Below are 19,874 nucleotides of genomic sequence, written 5' to 3' on the forward strand. Positions count from 1 at the left end.
GTAGTGCAGAGTGGTAGTGCAGAGTGGTAGTGCAGAGTGGTAGTGCAGAGTGGTAGTGCAGAGTGCAGAGTGGTAGTGCAGAGTGCAGAGTGGTAGTGCAGAGTGCAGAGTGGTAGTGCAGAGTGCAGAGTGGTAGTGCAGAGTGGTAGTGCAGAGTGGTAGTGCAGAGTGGTAGTGCAGAGTGGTAGTGCAGAGTGGTAGTGCAGAGTGCAGAGTGGTAGTGCAGAGTGCAGAGTGGTAGTGCAGAGTGCAGAGTGGTAGTGCAGAGTGGTAGTGCAGAGTGCAGAGTGGTAGTGCAGAGTGCAGAGTGGTAGTGCAGAGTGGTAGTGCAGAGTGGTAGTGCAGAGTGCAGAGTGGTAGTGCAGAGTGGTAGTGCAGATTGAGAGTGCGAGTGGTAGTGCAGAGTGCAGATTGTGAGTGCAGAGTCCAGAGTGGTAGTGCAGAGTGGTAGTGCAGAGTGCAGAGTGCAGAGTGGTAGTGCTGAGTGCCTAAAACACATTTCCATTTACAATGCCATTATCTCTAACTTAAAACAAACCCGAGCCCTAATGCATTCCTAATGCTTGTTTTGTTGTATTTTTATGTGTATATTTGTATGTGTGCGTTTGTATGTTTTTTGTTTTTTTTATCTTTTTACACTTTTTTATGCTTTCATGTTTAAGCTAGCATTATCTTCAGCATTATCTTCAGGGCCATATCAGATTGCAAAGAGATTTTCTGCCTAGACTCACATACCATAATAAATACACGGCTCTCTTCAGCCTGATTCTCCTTTATCTTTGCCCATGGTTAGTAATAGCTCATCCGCAGCCTGCACTGATCTTATATTATGCATGCTATTTTTATACATTACTCTCAGTGTCGCTGGGAGAACTAGTTGAGCAACTGCCCGGTATTTCTAAAAGCCTCAAGCCTCCTCCCAAACTCCCACTGCCTGTCAAGTGTAACCCTTGACAGGTCAGATCGAATCTGGAAATTAAATCCCTTACCACTCACAGATTTCTGCTTTAGGGCCAGATTGAGAATGGTCTCCTTAAGTGAACAAGTGTGGAAGTTGACCAATACTTTTCGAGGTTTAGTCCTTTGGGGGTTCTTCTTTAAAGGCTCTCTATGGATGCGTTGGATGTCTAGAGCTAATTCTTCCACAGTCTGATCCAAGCCTAACGCATCTTTCAACAATGAGATGACAAATTGTTTGATATCTGAGCCTTCCTTGTCCTCCGGAATATTTAAGATGCGAAGATTGTTTCGTCGGGCATTGTTCTCAAGAATCTCCATCCTCTCTGCCATCGCTTGATCTTCTTTCCTAAGCGTTATGATGTCCACTTTTGCTTGATCTAAATGTATGGACAAACCCGCTACCGTGTCCTCTATTGACTCTGTTCTTAAGGTAAGATCGCTTAGCTTCTTGTCCAGGGACTCACAAAAACATCTAATGTCGGCCTGATTAGCTGCAGAGGTCTCAAACCCTTTTTTTATATCAGCAGACAGAGTAGTGAGCATACCCTGAATGGAAGTCTGCAGAGAAGTGGTCATAGTTGCATTATCACAGTTAGGTGATAGAGCACTAACACCAGATAAAGGAGCCAGTGCACTACCTTGTGTGCTATCATGTGTGCTACACCCTTGCGTTGGACCATCTTAGGGACCAGCAATCAAAAATGGAGGAGCCAACAGAAGTGGCGGGGCCAATGGTGGGGCCAAAACCAAGGCTAGAGGTGGGGGATGACCGGATGTACCAGAAGGACCCAAAGTTTTCAACACAGGGACCGAACTCTCAGGATCCTCAATGAGGGTAAGAGTGCCTACGATCTCTTCCCCTCTACCTCTATTCAAGTCTACTTCAGCTTCCATGTTAGCATCTAGAGTTTCCGTCACCATGGCAGTTGAGGTGTTAGTATTGCACGTTACTCCAGTATTCACTGCCTCATCAGGACCGACAACCTCTAAAAGTGTCCTTTCTGGGCAGGTCTGGGAGGAAGGTTTATCCGATAGAAATAACACTTAGGGGATCACCTTGAAATATGCCCTAAGTGATGGAGTTATCCTAGACTCTGCATGATTGGGGCTAGTGGATTTACATTTAGAGCTCGACTCTTTAGGCCCTTTAGTTGTTTTACACGTATATGCACGCTTAGCTTTAACCTGCCCTGTTAAATAGGAGGAAAGTTTCTTTTTTGCGTTATCTGTATTACCGACCCCAGCAGAAAATACTGGCTTTCTCACCTCTGAGCTTGGGGCAGGGGTTGGGTTAAAGCAACTAGACGGGGAAAGTGCAGTATTTGTAGTATTTTGGGGTTCTATTCCCTTGCTTTTTTTCGACTCTCTTTTTGTCCCCTTACGTTTGTCTTTTCTCAAGTGGGGTGACCCCCCTGCATCCGGCCTGAATGAATCCCCAGCTGACAATGTGGCAATGGACTCACCTCAAATAATGGCCCCCCCTGACCATCACTGGGCTTTCACCACATTTAGCGTCTTCTCCACAATCAGAAGGCAATTCTCCCTCCTCCGGTATTTCCTCTGACACCTCAGCTATTGCCTCCACCTCGGCTGCAGGACCTCCAGCGGCCCCCCCGTCTTCCCGTGAGAAGAAAACGAATCTTACGACCTCGTCGCAGCTCCAGTGCGGCGAGACTCCAAACCGGCAAGCCGAACCCCGGCAGAGTCGAAAACACAGGTGAGCTCCGGATCCGGCCGAGGTCCTTCTGCTGCGGTGCCGAGCCAACGCCTACAGCAGCAAGGAACACCGGCGAGGAGTACGCTGAAAGAAACGCCCCTTCCAAACACATGGGGTCTAACTAGCAAAAATGCCGAAAATCTCTGTAAATACAATAGGCGTTTTGTTTTGGGAATCGGCGCGATGTTGTTTCACACAAGGCATTCGAGTAAAAAACTAGCCTTGAACCATTAACAGCTCACAAACGGGAACCCAGAAGCAGAGCACTGCCGCAGCTCAGCCGGCTGCCACCATGTTCCCCCGCCACCTTTGATTATCTTTGGTTTGTTTAATAAAGTTACGGGTTCTGCCAGATCACTGCTTTTTTATGCTATCCTCCTAGCTAGGAGGCAAATCTGCAAAAGATGGACAGAATCCACTCCCCCCTCCTTTCTAGACTGGCAGACTTCAGTCTTTGCGGTCTCTAAGCTAGACCTTATTAGATCAGGCAGTAAAAAGAAGAAAGCATTTTGGAACCTGCTGCAACTCAGATGGGACTCAGAGTTGATCTATTTATTTATTTATTTATTTATTTTCTGAGTCGTATGATTATGCTGCTTTAATACTCTTCGGGCTAAATCGGTTACTCCCAGCATTTTCTCTGGCAGTTTTACGACGAGTGTCATCTAGCTCCTGGAGCTTGGCGGAAGAGTTATCTCAGCTGGTTCTTCACTAGCACCCAAGTAAGTCTTGGTACCTGTAGAGGGTCTCCACTTCCAATTGCCTGCGCCTCTCAGCTTGCTGAGTATGGGTATAGACATCTTGAGTGTGAACTGAAGTGAGGTTGGTGGTGAATGAGGATAATATATTTTTTTTAAAAAGCTTGCCGCAATTCTCACCCTTTGATTTTCAGGAATAGGTTGGGTGGATGGATACGTAAATGACAAATTGATGTATCTTCTACCTACTAGGTAGGCAAAGACCCCATTTCAACATGGTGTCGACACTTCAGACACTGCAGGTGCTTTTGGGAAAGAACCAACAGCATGGTCAGTGTCAGATGACACATGATGCGTCTTCGAATTTGAGCCAGCGGATAACAAAAGGCCGGCCTCCACAAACAAACCTGTCTGTGCTCAAGCAGGCTGGGAGCCAGACGCACGGTCAGCACTCAATAGGAAGAATAAAACAGTAAGTGTAAGGCTAATATACGGAGGGCATTTGTCTGCGTAATGCAGGCGGGTAATTATCTTTATAAGGATGTCATTTGGACTCAGTAGGGCTAGGGAAGACTCATGAAGACTTTGTAAATAATTTCATTGAACATCATTTGAGTTTAATTTTGCCATTTGCACAAGTGGAAACAAACAGAGAAGGACCTGTTGCTAATTATTTCTACTCAACTCTTTGGTTCTATAGAAGTCATGGAACCTAATAATACAAATAGAAGTAGGTATATATTAGTAGAGGTGTTGATTGCCATTTATTGTAGCATTAATTGTTCTCCTTGTAGGCTTATCTTTACCTACATTTTCCACAGTAGCCAAACTAAAGCCTAGTGTTACCCCTAAGACCCTGAGTCCTACAGTTAATAGATTGCATGCACCAGATTATAAAGCTTTGCATGCAGATTCAGCTAGAGGAGATTATTCTTGAAAAGCCTCTTTTAAATTGCTTTATTAATACATTGACACTATGGATACAAAGGACAGTTCTGTAATTACCTGCATCAGCAGCAGAGGCAATTACCTACCACCATATTCCTCTTATGTATGGTGTTACATGTAGCCTTCTGTTGTCTATTTTATGGAAAGGGACATTTCCTATATTCTTACTCGATCTAAGATTTAGTACTTTCTGAATTTTCTATCTTCAAGTATTTTAATCGCCATCCTTAATTGTTTCCTTCGACCGAATTCAATACTGGACATGGCTTATGCTCATAGAAACAGTTTGACCTGTTCTTTAAATGAGGTTGAGAAGAAATATTTTGATATAACAGATGACAGGAAGAGAGCAATAGATGCATGGGTGAAAATAGGATGGGGTGAGAGATATAACGGACTGTGGGATAAGGAAGGAGCTAGACATCAAGAGGTGTTATGTACTCTTCAACATCTAAATGGCCCCCCTCGCAGCCATCATACCACAACACCGCCTCAACATCGTATCCACGCTAATGACACCCAGCTCATCCTCTCCCTCACCAGAAACCCCACAGCCGCCAAACTCAAATTCCAGTAAGGAATGCAAGATGTTGCAGCCTGGATTACCAACAGCTGCCTGAAGCTCAACGCCGAGAAGACAGAAGTCTTCATCCTTGGAACAACCACCTCAGCTTGGGACAGCATCTGATGGCTGACCACCCTCGGAGGCCAACCTACCCCTTCAGACCATGCCAAAAACCTCAGCATTGTACTCGACTCCTCACTCACCATGAACAGACAGGTCAACACCGTCACATCCAGCAGTTTTAACATCCTCTGCATCCTCCGCAAGACCTTCAAATGGGTCCCCCCAGACTCAAGGAATACAGTCACCCACACACTCATCATCAGCAGACTGGACTATGGGGACACGCTCTATGCCGGCATTAACAAGTCCCTACTCTGCAAACTCCAGACAATACAGAACGCCGCCACCAGACTCGTCCTCAGCATCCCCCGGCACGAGCATATCAGCCAACCCCTATGAAGACTCCACTGGCTCCCCGTGAAGAAAAGAGTCACCTTCAAAATCCTCACTAACGCCTACAAATGCCTACACAACAACAGACCCAAACACCTCAACGACAGAATCAACTTCCACACACCCAAAAGGATCCTCTGGTCTACCAACCTCACACTAGCTGAAACCCCGTGCATCCACAGAGCAGGCAGACAATCCTGCTCTCAATCCCAACCAAAACCTGAACCGAACTACCCGCAGACATTAGATGTGCTCCCTCACTGAATACCTTCAGGAAGGCCCTCAAGACCTGGCTTTTCGACTAACAGATCTGCGGACCCCCCACCCCCTTCCACCAGTTTGAGACCCTCTCGGGTGAGTAGCGTGCTTACAATTCCCCTGATTGATTGATTGATTGATGTACTCCTTCTAGACTGGCAACTCAAAGGGAAATTATGTGTATGTAGAGATAATTGATCCCTAAATACTAAGTGCATGGATAGAAGGGTTTTTCACCATATTTTTGAATATGTAGGAACTTGCCTTCTGTTCTTGGGAGGACAAGAACCTGTTACTTCTGTTATTTATTTTGTTTGTGGGCAGCATGCATACTTCAAAATGCCCAGGGAATGGTATGGTACATGTTATTTAGGTGTAGTTTTCCCAAAGATTTGTCATGCAGAACATTTGAATGATGCTGTGTGGGAAACAAAATTTAGAACTAAAAGAGTAGTGCTGGCATTTTCAGAGACATTTTTGGTGCGGTGATTCCATCTGTAGGTGTAATCTTGAATGATCTCAAGATTAGAAAGTTGGCCACCTTAAGCAATAAATTGTCCACAAGTAAAGCAAGATCCATATTGGCTGTGGATACTGAAATGGTAGTTATAAGATCCATGGTTTTGCAGAATCGTCTTGCGTTAGACATCCTTCTCGCAAAAGAGGGCAGAGTCTGCAAAATGTTAACTCTGTACCTATATTCTTTTACAATCTAATGGGGTAATCCAATGAATTTCAGGACCTGGCTAACGTTTGGTACATTCAACAAATTAGTCCTGTTGGTGACAGAAACAATTCAGGAAAGCCAGTATATCTTAAGGTAAATTAGAAGCATCACTCCACATATGCTAGAAACAAGAAAAAGAAAACACACACCCAGAAGGGAAATTACTGCACCAAGCATGTATAATGGTGAAAGTACTTAAATCTATCTATGTACATGGCACTAAAGGTTGCTCCAACATGTGCATAAATGTGACAAAAATGCTTGTGCAAAGTGACATCTGGAGGGTAAGGCGACTGGATATATAAAATACAATAACACATATTAAATTCACAGTGCTCAAGCCTTCTGTCATGTATAGTTCAATCCAAATCACAAAGGGCAATTAGGGGATTTTCTTAGAAGTCCAATAGGCGACATTAGGCCTTAGTACAGACACTTAGAGAGTGCTGACGTTTAGACTCAAGAGTTTTTGACCACTTGGAACCATCAGTGAGTGTCTTCATCTGGACATGGGGGAGTGGCAACCTGTGTAATGATAGCAGGAATTAATAGAAAGGGTGAACATGTTTAGGAGAGAGAATCAGAGTTTAGGAACACCTATTTATAATTCTCAGTTTCTTTATGGCTGTGACTGTGCTTATTTGATATCTTATCCTACTGAGACTGAATGTATTGTGATATTTCAGCTTGCCAGCTGTAATCCTGAATATTTTTAATATTCTCTTGACATGCATATATACTGAACCGATTATTAATTGGTAAGGAAACTACTCAACTTCAACCTCCAATTCTTGGTCTTTATTGTGTGCCCGAATGGGCTTTATGAAAGTTTAAATATTTTATTATGGGTAACTTCCTTGGCCTCTCAGTCTACTTAAAAAGATCCACCAGTTGAGAGATCGTAAATCGCACACCTGACCGTGCTCACTCTTAGTCCTCCCAGAGGTGTATATTGTGATATTATGTTTTTAGATGTAGTACGGTATAACATTAGTACAGCTGCTCATGCAGTGTGAACTTATACGAAGCAATGTGTCACCAACTGTGAGGATCCAACCCTCTCTCAATACACTTAAAGATCAAACAGTGATGATTTTGGCAAAATATATTTCTAAAAATCCTATTTACCATTACTTGGTGGTGCAATCAAATCTCAGATGCACAGTGCTATTTACTGCTCTCGTGTGAAAAGAAATATGTTGCTCGTGCAATATGAACTTATATAAAGCACTCCTAACCAGTAGGGCTGGACTGCTAATAAATATATAAAATACATTTTGAAGATCCAACCCTCTATAATTTCCTTTATACACAAAACAATGATTTTGTGAAGATGTGCTTCTAAAAGTCTTGTTTGCCCTTATCTCCCTTCCAATGGGCTTTTTACTGCCACAACGTTTTTCAAAACGTTCTTCCAGGAATTCTAACACCCCTCTCCTTTTAAAGTGCCTTTAAATCCTATCCTATTTTAAACCACTTTACAGCTGCAGAATGTTTACAAATGTATCTGTTGCTTCAGAATTTACATTCAATCTTTCAGAAAGTCCTAAAATACCTTGTCAAATTATCGCTAAATCCTTTCCACTTTTCAGTAATTTTACTGTCTCAGTTTGTTTTAAACTTCACTATTTCACATATTAGTTCTGTAAAATAACTGAAACACAGTGCATGCGGAAAAGCACTGTCACTCATGAAACCATAATCTCATTTACCCAGCTGCTGAAGGGCCAGGGGTGTTGACACCATGGGTCCAGGTGGTGGGAAGGTTCCCAACTAAGATGTGGGAGACCAAGGGGCCACTCTTCACATTCTGCAGGGTGACCCACCATTTTGCGTTGCGCCACGGCTCAGATGCGAAGGATATCATTGAGATTACCGTCTCTGAAACATGGGAGTTCACTGCACTCTGCAAGCTTTCCTACAGAAGAACCTCATCTGTCATCAGGCTCAGCGAGGCTGTAATGAAAAATGTCCCCTTTATTCCTGCAAGCATGTAACTTGAGAAGACACTCATGGTCTGCTCCATGATGAGGTTTCAGAGTTGGAAAGACATGACAATTTTCACCCACTGAGAAGTACTTCTCCCTTACTAGCAGCACCCCTGTCTGGAAAGCATGACTTTGAGGTTTGTCAAAAATAAAAAGCAAGTTTTCCAACAATCTGTGCAGACACTCTCAATAAGCTCCGTTGAAGTGACTCTTTTGGCCATTGATTTTTAACCTTATTGTCCAACACTGGCACATAGGCTAAACAATACCCTTTTTCTCAAAATCAGTATAAATCTCTAGCTCTATAAGGTACTGGTTCCACTGTGTTTGTTTTTTTAATTGAAAGGCAGATTCTTCCAGTGACTAAGAACTAAATGAAGCATAAGATTTCAGGCAATAATCAACAGATACTTTGGAGAAAGTATGTTCAGGCAGTAATCAGCAGAGATAGTTTGGAGAAAGTGAATTCAGGTAATAATCACCTGAAATACTTTTGAGAAAGTGAGTTTAGGCAGTAATCAGCAGAGACAGTTTGGAGAAAGTGAATTCAGGCAATAATCAGCTGAGATACTTTGAAGAAGGCGTGTTCAGGCAATGAGAAAGTGAGTTGTGATTCTCCAGCAACCAAAATCCCCAGCCAACTGCACCTGAGAAACTTTGGTCTAAACATTTTTTTACTTAATTATTTTGCAGATTTCCTATAATAAAATCAACCCATTATTTCATGAATGGGAAGACTGACAGGCATCTAGAAATGTAGTTTGGTGGTTGTCACCTAACATTATGCATTGCTCTCTTTCAGGATTTTTCGGGAAACATGAACACCGAATCTGTGGTCCGACATGATTTTCAGCATCCGGTGATAGCACAATTCCTGCGCATTGTTCCTTTGGACTGGAGCAGTGAGGGGCAAATTGGACTGCGCTTTGAAGTCTATGGCTGTCCTTACTGTGAGTGCAGATTCTTGTTTTTAGCATCAAAAGGGATGTTTCCAATGATAATTGTATTATGTGATAAACACTAGATGCAAGTGATACATTGAACACATTTGAGGTCCTTACAATATTTGGGACACTAATTAAAACATTGTATGCATCCAGGGGTATATTTGTGCGTGAAAAAAGTTTTGTGTAACTCTACATTTTAAAACCGGGTCCAAGATATAATGACTGATGCATTTTAAATTCAGTTGGTGCATGGATGTGTGTCATTTTCTAGTTTGTCAGAATTTCTACATTCCTGTGTTTAGGGGTAAGATTGTTAGTGTTTCTGTTGTGTTATTAGTCCTCAGGATCGGTTTGTCGAATGGCAAGCCCACCTCTAAATCTAGCCAATGTCTGATTAGCCGTGATGGCACAGAACGTTGACCGTATTAAGCGAGGGGATAATAGAAAAGACCAGGGAAGGAAAGGAAGGGGACAGCAGGGAGGGAGATCTGAAAGACAGGAGCAAAACACAAGCATAAGATAAAGTCCTGTACTGTAACAAGCACACTCTACATACACATTTCGTAAGGGACTATAACAACCTATACCTGTAAAAGAAAATAATAGGATCTTGTGGATGTGTAGAGGCTACGTAGGGGTCTTGATGGCATAACTAAATAAAGGAACAAAACAGATATGTAATACCTGGCAACAGGAACGAAGGTTCATATGCCACACAAAACATACACATGATATTGTAACATACCCAATGAATGAATCCAATAAACATCACGGGGGAAGAGTGTAGCCACACCTCCTGTACCCCTGTTAATAGAAGATTCAGTACACAGTTAATGCCTAAAACAATTATAGGAGAAATAGCCTTCCCACACAGTTCAACGATATCCACAAAACTCCACTGGGCTCAGAGAGTCCCCAATCAGAGCTAATGCTTCTTAGCTGGTATGTCAAATAGTAATCCAAAAACAAAGCACTGTAATCAGTAAACTAGAAGGGCTATCCAAAGTCTGATAGCTCTAGGTTTAACACCACCACCGTTGGCCGTAATACCAACCGAGTCAAATCCAAAATTGTCCCCAACAGCAAGCAAAGGTATGGTAACACGAGTCCGCGTTACCACCAACCTCCTAAGCAAAGTCAGATATCCAAGTAACTCACAACACAGCGTTGCAAGTCTACAGTGTATCTCCAAACAACTCGCAGCGGAGCGCTGCAAGGCTGCAGTGGTGCAAGCACCCTCACCGAACTGGATCTAGGGCATAGCCAGAAACGAACACCAGGACCGGAATTCCCGACACTGATCCTCCGACCGCCATTCTCTTAAATGGGATTTCGTGAGAATGCGGCGCGTCGTGAAGGATCGTGGGGATTGTAGTCTTAACCCCGGAGCATGCCGGGAGACGTAGTTCGCGTCGCCGCGAATACGACAGTTTCTGTGTACGTAACCCAGGAGAAGTAGGTGTACATCCACTTGTTTGTCCATGTCAGACTATTCGCATGCCAATTGTGGGTAATTTCTATCTATAGGAATGCACCAAGATATACTCCTATTAAATACATGTGTAAGTGATTTTTTGTTTCGGAACAGTGGTATAACGCCACAAATTCAATTTGGACGTAGAAGAAGGTTTTTTTCTGGGTAAAAACGTTTTACAAGTGGAAAGAGCAAAAACTGTGCTAGAGTACATTTTGCATCAGTTATGTATGCACAATTATTACTGCAGTGCAAATTTGCTATGCTTACTTTTTATGTGTTGGAGTGAATCAGTAAACCTAAGAATGACATAGATTTTCTGAAGTACTTCTGAATTGTTTTGTGGATCCCGATAAGACAGAAATCTCCCCAATGGTAGATGTAGCTGAGATTCAGAACCTTAAAATACTTGATTTTCCACTATATATTTAGTAACTGCCCCTTACGAAAAGATGACTTCTCAAAACCAGTGCAATGATGCACTGCACTATTGATGTCCATACAATCCTTCACCTCCTTACCACAATATAAGAAATGATACACTTACTTTTACCAGATTGATCCATTTATACAAAATATTCGGTGTCCAGCCCTGGACTTTCCCTTAGCAAATCATGTCCATCAAATTAAATTGTTAAAGGAAATGCAAATTATAACTACAGGAGCCCGGCAATTTGTTAAATATTTGCACAAGTCCAAATTCATGATGTTCAATGCTCTTTGAGCAGCTAGCATAACAGATAGTTATTTTGTGTTCCACCTTTCAGATCAATTACATTAGTCTTGACAGTTCACAGGATAAAAGAAAATACTGAAAACATTAATTTGTGTTTTTTTTACTGTGTTAAACATACATTAGGTTTTATATCATGTGTTTTCAGGAGGTTCCTTCTTTGCAACTCAACTAGCCACTGCTGAAAAAGTTATTTCCATTCCTCGTACTGTTTAGCTCCTGTCATCATTATATGTTTCTTGCTAATAATTGATTCTATGCAACAGATCATTGTACTGTGAGGTGAGGTGAGGTGTGGCATACAGTGTGGTTCCTTGACCGTGTGGACATCAGTGAGTATTGATCATGATCGTCCAGCTGCCACAACCAATGACAGCCACAAAGTTCCCTCTGTTTATTTCTCTCACTGCTTGTGGACCAATCGAAATTCCAAAAATTGCAAAAAATGTGCGAAAGGTAAACTCGATTCCGGAGCTCAGAGATGTGTTTACTTCTTTCACAGCCAATTGCAAGGATATACCTGCCCACCAATCTATCCCTGTGCATTATTTATTAACATTTTCCATTATTAACACTGGGGTTTTTAAGTAAAATGTAAAAAAGGAGGTGCAAAAAAATTCTTCATTTTCTACCACAGTTCTGTGCATTTTTCAAATATTTAAAAAGAAGCAGTTTGGAAAGGTAGCGATGGGGCTCAGGTGCAATTTAGCAGAGGATCCTTTCAGCAGAGGAAAAGGAGTGTCAGAACCCCGTCGGAGGGCCACAAGGCAAGCAGGAGCCACCGGGCCCAACCGTGAGGGTTGAGGTGTTTTACTCCTGATGTCCAGGAGCCCAAACTACTATGAATCATGTGACGCTGAGGCAAGACCCACTGCAGCACTGGACTCTCAGTCTTAGCGCAGGCCGAGCAGTCAAAGGCTTCCCAATGGGAAGGTAGATACAGGAGAGTGAACAAAAGCTACCTACTCAAAGTACAAACAATAGGAGCAACAAAAGGATTGCCCAGCCAAATACTTTTTTTATGACTAAAGAAGTATTTATATATGAGCAAAAAGTGAAATATGGTGTATACAAACAATACGCACAGCGCCCAAGATCAGGGCCCCTGAGTCCCTCTTCCCTCTCAGTGGCAGTGGTATTTCCCATTCCCTATGGGTGATATTTAGATTAGGCTCTACTAGCAGTCCGACTCTCAGGAGTCCCACTCAGACTCATTTAAAAAGTCTAATGTGTACCAATGCTTCTGCAAAGGCAGCAATGGTGCTCCGCCATACAGAGTGACTGACTTTTCAGCCACACATAGGCAATGGGCTAATTGGCACGGTTCACTTCACAGTGGTCCCTCTGGCATACAGGGTCACCGACCTACATACTGCACACAGGCAATGGCCAAATCGGCACAGCATTCCTCGCTACAGAAATGTACTTACCAGGATCCCCTTATGGACCTTGCCCCCTTCAGTGATCTCCTTCTCCTCACATGGCACACTGGGCTTGGCAAGCAGCCAGACACTGGTGCCCCAGTCTTCAGGCACTTGCGGTCTTGGATTGTCCCCTGGTGATGTCCTCTCACCCAGCTGGGAGACTGGCATACCTTCTTCCCCTGTCCCCTTCACAGGCAGAAGTATTGCAGAGCTTCTCATCCTCACACTGCCTGACTGGCTGCTTGATAGTTTATAATTTTCGGAGCCTCAATCGCCCCATCTTATAGTAAGTGTCCAGAAACCAAATGTGATTTAGGATCTGAGTCTTTCGGTCTGCTTCTTTTTGAAGTGCCCTCTCACCTTCCCTGCCCTTCCTCCAGAAAGCAATCTATCACAGGAGGAGTGACTCCAACACAGGTGCTGGGAGTGACTAAACATTCCCACCTGGATGTTAGCCACAGTGATATGTGTATCACAAGGCTAGCTCGGAGCCCGACCCCACTCTTTATGATCCTCTTATCAGCACCATCTCCTTCTTGAGATGGGCCTTATCTCCTTTCCAGTGACCTCTCCCAGAATCACAGAGCACCCATTGAGGTGAACTGAAGTACCTGGCTCCTCTTCCTCCAGTGTGTGTCCCACCCACGTCATTGGAATGTCATATCTTATATACCTGTCTGGGGGATTCCTCTACCTCCTCATAGTTCTCCAGGCAACCCCGGGTCTCCCAAAACGGAACCTAGAATCTTCAATGCATTATACCATTCATTGGCACACATACACCAGCAGATGCATACAACACACATACACTGCAAAGCACTACATTCTAATTAGATGTAGGCCAAGTGTGAGTTAAGTGCACAGCAGCTGAACTTTACAAGAGTTAACCATTAATACCTCACTCCAATGGCTCAGTTAACTGTTAACTTCTGCTGATCACTACATGGTACGCTGTCAGCACTATTAAAAAGGCCTGTTAAATTCTACTGATCACTACATGGTACGCTGTCAGCACTATGCTCATGCTACTTAACTCCTGGCAAAGGCAGTAGCTTTCATCACAGTTAGTGTAGCACTTTGGGCGCCCGTCCCGGATCAACAAGTCCACTATCCATGAGAAAGACTTATATTATGGCGCACAGGTATGATCTGTGTTCACCCATGACAACATAAAATCAGCACTAGGGAGCCAGACATCATTGCAGCTGGGTACACAGAGCAGGGGAACACGTCCGTCACGATACAAGGCACTTTTCCGTCCCATCAAGGAGAAGGGGAGCCTTGAAGACAGGGAATGAACCGCATCACTTCATAAGAACAGTGAAGAAAGAATAGGTCGGAAGGAGCAAAAGACTGGTGGACAGGAAGAGGGTATGAATGCCTCCTCCAGCACAGGGAGACAAAGAACGAAAGTACACCAAATGCTAATTTTACATTCATTTGATAAAACGATCTATTGTCAGAGTGTATGTAATTTCAGCATGTTTTTAGTTTAGAGTCATCCACAAGGACTTCAACAAGTTACAACGTCCAGAACACTTTAGTCTAGCTAAAACAGAACACCAGAAGTGTAAACAATATGGTAGGAAGTTTGTTTTGCTGTCAGAGGTACTATTTGGGAGATGTTCTGGACAGTGACAGTTGAATTTATTGGTAAGCATTTCGTGATGAATAGTGAAGAATTAGTTCAAACAATCCAGCCAAAAAACATTTTGCCTTTGAAAGAATAAACCCGTTTGAACCTCTTCCTAGTGTCAGACACTGACAACAGACATTGACAATATTCAAAGGAATTCGATTTCTCAGACATCATTAGTGGAGTCACAGGCTGGCTGAGCATCTCCAAGAAAGGCTTATTAGAAAAGTGGGACAAAGGAATTTCATCATTAAACTTCTCATGTATTGTAACATTCAACTCCCTCAAAAGAGCATTGTGGAGCTGAGGAATATTTTTTTGCAAGTGAAGATTACGAGGTCAAAAAAACAACATCTACCTTCGCTGTATAACTATATTAGCAAGATTATTAGCAAGATTCTCAAAAGTGCAGCAAATGCTCTTATCAGCAATTTCAATTGCTCTACAAAGCAACCAAGAGGAAGGATATTCACTTACATCAATTATGACCAGTCGCGGCCCGTACTGGTAAGCATGGTGGGATGGGGCACGGGGGGGGGGGGGGGGGGTGGTCACACAGGTGGAAGTGACAAACGATGGAATAGGGAAAATAAAATAAATGAAACTGCTTACCCTGTGCTCACTGCATTACCGAGCGCAAGGTAAGTGATGTTATTTATTTATTTTCCCTATTCCGTCATTTGTCACTGCCATTCCTCAGTTCACAGCTAGCTCTTACCTGCATGGGCCGCCACTGATGCCGACACCTCAAAGAAGCAGTGGACCAAATTTAAACTGTACACTTGTGAAGTCAGTCAAAGCTGAGAAACAAGGGTGGTGCTTCACTTCATGTGACCCACTTCCGGAATCCAGATATCGGTCTCTGTATGAATGGAACATCTTGCTGCAGGGAACTGTGTTTCCCGCTGGCACTCAGGACTGCCCCAATCATGTGCAACAGCAAAGAAACCCCAGGGTTGGCATGCAGCAGCCTCTTCATCCCCTGCTGCTGCATGTCCTCCACTGGGACTTTCAGCTCAGTACTTGGCAAGTTACGGCACAGCGAAGGTTGCAAAGTTGAAAAAACAATGAACAAAGTTGTGGAGTCATGGACTTTGCAATGTCACCATACTCTGCTTTTCAGCATCAATTTAAGATATATGCACACAACTTATCGTTATATTCAATAAGAAGTTGCTCGATTGGCAAACATCAAATCAAAAAAAAAAAATCAAAAAGTCTTTTATTCGATTAATCATTTTGATAATCATAAAAAGTACACAAATTGTTTAAAACACATCATCATAAGTACAAGGCGCATTATTGTTATTACAATACATTATTACAGTACAAATTAAAATAAATGAATAAATGAGAAAGAGATACATTGGGGTTCGCAAAACGTGATTAATACAGATATTCAGAAGTTCAAGTAGGCATCATTTCTATAGCTTTGCGAGTTGATAAACTTAATTTCAAAAACATAACTAAGTTTTTTGCCACATATTGAGTATCAAGCTGTTGTAGCGCTAGAAACGCCGGGCGACAGGTCCTCAACCCCATCTGGCGCAGCACTGGTAAAACCCAGCGCCTACGTATTTCGGTATAATAGTGGCAAAACAATACTGTATGCATGGTTGATTGCGAAGATACTTTATCACAAGGACATTTCCCCAGATCGTGAGTCCAGGTTGACATTTTTGGGAAGGAAGCCAAACGAAAAAACAAATTAAATCGGAACCTGGTTAATAAATACTTTTCGTGATTAGTTATGTAATATGTAAGGTAAGGCTGTATGCCTGGTGACACTTGAACCATCAGAATATGTGCATTAGATTGCTTAGAAACTTCACCAGACAAGCGCAATTCCCTTAAATGACTGAGACATTGGTTTTTCAAGGATTTTCTGCTTATCCCACTGATAGATGATGGCTCGATAATATACTCAGTGAGATCCAGATCTTTCAGGAAGTTAACCACATACGCCAGCCACGGGATGTTTTTCCAGGCTGACAACTCTAAACATTCAGAGATCAGGGCACGCGTAAGATGACATTGTGGTTTGGACCAAACACGATGCCACAAGAGTATAGGTTGGCATTTGATGTAATCTACCAGATAGTCAATCCCGAGCTCGATATGACATCCATAAGTGGGGGCACTCTGTGGGAGGGCCAGCAGATATTTAGTAAAGACATTTTGGACTTTTTGCAGTTCCATAACATTAGCATAACCCCATACCCCAGCTCCATATGTGGCGATACTCTGACATTTGGCTTGGAAGATCTTAAGCAGCGCTGATGGAGTTGGTTTACCCAGTTTTCTGGAAAATGAAACAAGGGCAGAGGTAGCTCGTTGAAAGAGCAATTTTCTAGTTACCAATGCCCTTTTCCATGTCAGGTGGTCGTCTATTAAGATACCCAAATAGGGGTATTCCCTCACACGTTCCAGTTTGGTGAGCTCGATACAGAGATGTTTAGAACTTTTTACCTTGGGCCCAGAGTGCATGACAAAGGTCTTGGTCTTGTTCACCTTTAGCCCAAGCGAAAGCATGTAGGTACAATATTTGTTCAGCTGTTTCTGGAGCTGTACTAGGGTCCTAGCAAAAATTACGGAGTCGTCAGCGTAAAGTAACGCTGGAATAGGGCGATGATTAATGGTAGGTAGATCCTGACTCCCTTCTAGCATGGCTTCTTCCAAACCGTTAGTGTATAAGTTGAACAGGAAGGGAGCCAGGACACAGCCCTGCCGTACTCCACGAGTTACTGGAAAGGAGGATGTTAACTCTCCGCCCCTACCATATCTTACGCAAGCCGAAGCATCTGTATAAAGCTCGCGCAAAAATTTGATGAGGGGAGGATCAACACCCAACTCCTCCAGAATGGACCACAGCTTGACGTGGATTACGCAGTCAAACGCCGCACTAAGGTCGACGTAGACCATAAATAGGTTGCCCCGTTTTACTCCCACATATTTTCCAATGAGAAGGGTGAGATTCAGGGCCTGTTCGACAGTGCCCAGTCCCTCCCGGAATCCATATTGGAGGTCAGTAATGATGATCTTTTCTGCCGCCCAATCCTGTAAACGTCCCAGAATTAGGCGACCCGCGACCTTACCCAGTGAATCCAGGAGGGAAATGGGTCTGTAGCAGGCAGGGTTGTTTCTTTCACCTTTCTTAAAAATTGGAAGGAGTATCGAGGAAGACCAAGAATCCAGAAGGCCGATGTTTAAGACTGCGGCCATCAGCTGCGTGATGACTGGGGACCATAGTTCCAAATTACATATAAATATGTCGAGCGGTGCACCATCCGGGCCCGGAGCTTTACCTGTTTTAGAGGAAGAAAGTGCACTTATAACCTCTCCGAGGGTAAAGTGAAGGTCAATTGGATAGACCCTTTTTTTTAGGGAGTCGGTTATTGAGGTGGATTGTGCAACGTGTTCCGGGGGTTGATCACTAAAGATCTTGGAAAAGTGAGACACCCACTCGTCTGCGGTCACAGCCACATCCAGGTGTTGGTGTGAGCTAGCCTCAAGCAGGAATGGGGATTTAACAATCTGCCAGAACTGAATGCTGTCCTTACTCTGGCAGCTCTCATGAAGTTGGGCCCACAGTTTATTTTTATGATCTTTTTTGCAGCTCGTTTGGGCCTGCTTATATTCTGTTCTTAATTTAGCTACAGTATCTTTGTCTCTATTTGGGTTGTGAAGCTCTTTTTTTAAAGCGGTTAGGGCTTTCCGACAAGCCGTGTTGAACCATCGAGGCTCAGAGTGATTACCTGGATTGGGCTTTCGGGTTAATACCTTCTGGATGGTATTGAGGATTTCTCCAAAGCTAGTAATAATTTGCTCATGGGAGGAGTCCTCATCGAGACAGGTGGAAATCCAGGGAAGAGCCTTAGCTATGACCTTACTTGAGGTAACTGATGGGTCAACACTTGACCATTTCACAGAGTAACCGTTTGTTCTATCCATAGTCAGTGCTTTTTGGGTCAGCAAACTCTTCTTCGGTATATTGGGAGCAGTCGTAGGTAACTTGATCTTAATACTGTTAGGGAAATGATCGCCGGCAATTTCTGAGCCTGTAGTAAATTGGTGAAGCGTACCCATTACAGGATAAGAACATAGTATAAAATCTATGGTGCTACGACAACCCCTGCCATGAAAGGTAGGTCTAAATTCCACAGGTGGGTTTACGAGTTCATTTGCGAACATCACTTCTAGGGACATTAGACTATCATTAAAAGAGTCTCCTACGAGGGTGTGGGTAAAGTGAGTCAACGGGGAATCATGTTCATCTAAGAGGCCACAGACAGTTTTCTTATAGTTAGGGCACAGTTGTACATTAAAATCCCCTCCCCATATTACATTGCTCATAGCTGATGGATACTTAACACGTTGTTCAGTTATATACAAAGAAATATCAGACACAGTCTTTGCACATTCTGCTGGTGTTAAATTGTTGTAAAAGTTTATAAGAGTATAAAGTGTACCATTTTTAAAAGTGAGCAAAATAATTTGATAATTTGGTGTAGTACGTAGAGTTATAGTTTTCTTTACTGCTAAAGTGTTAGAAATATAAACCACAAGGCCCCCCATGGGTCTACCGTGTGTTGTTGGACTGGCAGGAGAGTGAAGTGTTATGTAGCCTTGTATATGCAGTGGATTAATTGTCCAGGTCTCTTGCAGGCAAATTATCTGATGCGTGATAACAAAGTCTAACCAAGGTGCCAGTACAATCTTGGATCGGAGACCTGCAACGTTCCAGAATAATATTGAAACTAGCTGGAACGACGGGGTTTCAGTACCATACGCTGGGCATCCTATATGCGAAGGAGTCTTAATAATTGCGCAAGGATCGAAGTTTGGAGAGAGGGACAGGATGTCACCTTGCGTGTTACATATGGTAGCGGGACTAGGCTGAATATCAGCACTTTGACAGAGGTGTATATCGTCTGTGGCAATTGTAGCTATTGTGCTTAATGGTGACTTTGTTTGAGTCGATGGACTTGGGAGTTGAAAAGAACTTACGGGCAACAAGGATAGAGGGCTGGAGGGGGATATATTCCTGTCTTCCAAGACGGTGGAGGGTGGTGGTCAGTCCACCATTTCTAGGCAGTCAAACCTATTATAAGTGGGGACGCCCCCCCAATCTAGATATGGCATGTTATCTCTACCTCCTTGTCCTGCCCAGTTTGACCAATCCGAGTTACTATTCCAGTTGCCTACCTGGGTCCAGTTCCACTCGGGGCTTGGTTGCATGGGTTTAGCTGGAGGATAGAAAAAGGCTAGTCTTTTGGTGCCGATTCCCTCAGGGGATGTTTGGGGACCCCATGAGGAGATCAACTCAACAGTTTGGGGATCCTC

At 43.3% G+C, this 19,874-nt stretch overlaps 1 protein-coding gene across 1 annotated transcript in view; it reads left to right on the top strand.

Annotated features, from left to right (window-relative positions):
* The window catches only part of CNTNAP2 (contactin associated protein 2), a 2,542,823-nt gene that overhangs the window by 1,012,640 nt on the left and 1,510,309 nt on the right, over positions 1 to 19,874 (top strand). The window contains exon 4 of the mRNA XM_086939829.1: positions 9,120 to 9,267. Coding sequence (XP_086795955.1) covers positions 9,120 to 9,267 — 148 coding nt within the window. The remainder of the gene's footprint in view (positions 1 to 9,119; positions 9,268 to 19,874) is intronic.

Source organism: Lissotriton vulgaris, chromosome 10 (assembly GCF_964263255.1).
Source record: "Lissotriton vulgaris chromosome 10, aLisVul1.2, whole genome shotgun sequence".
NCBI lineage: Eukaryota > Metazoa > Chordata > Amphibia > Caudata > Salamandridae > Lissotriton > Lissotriton vulgaris.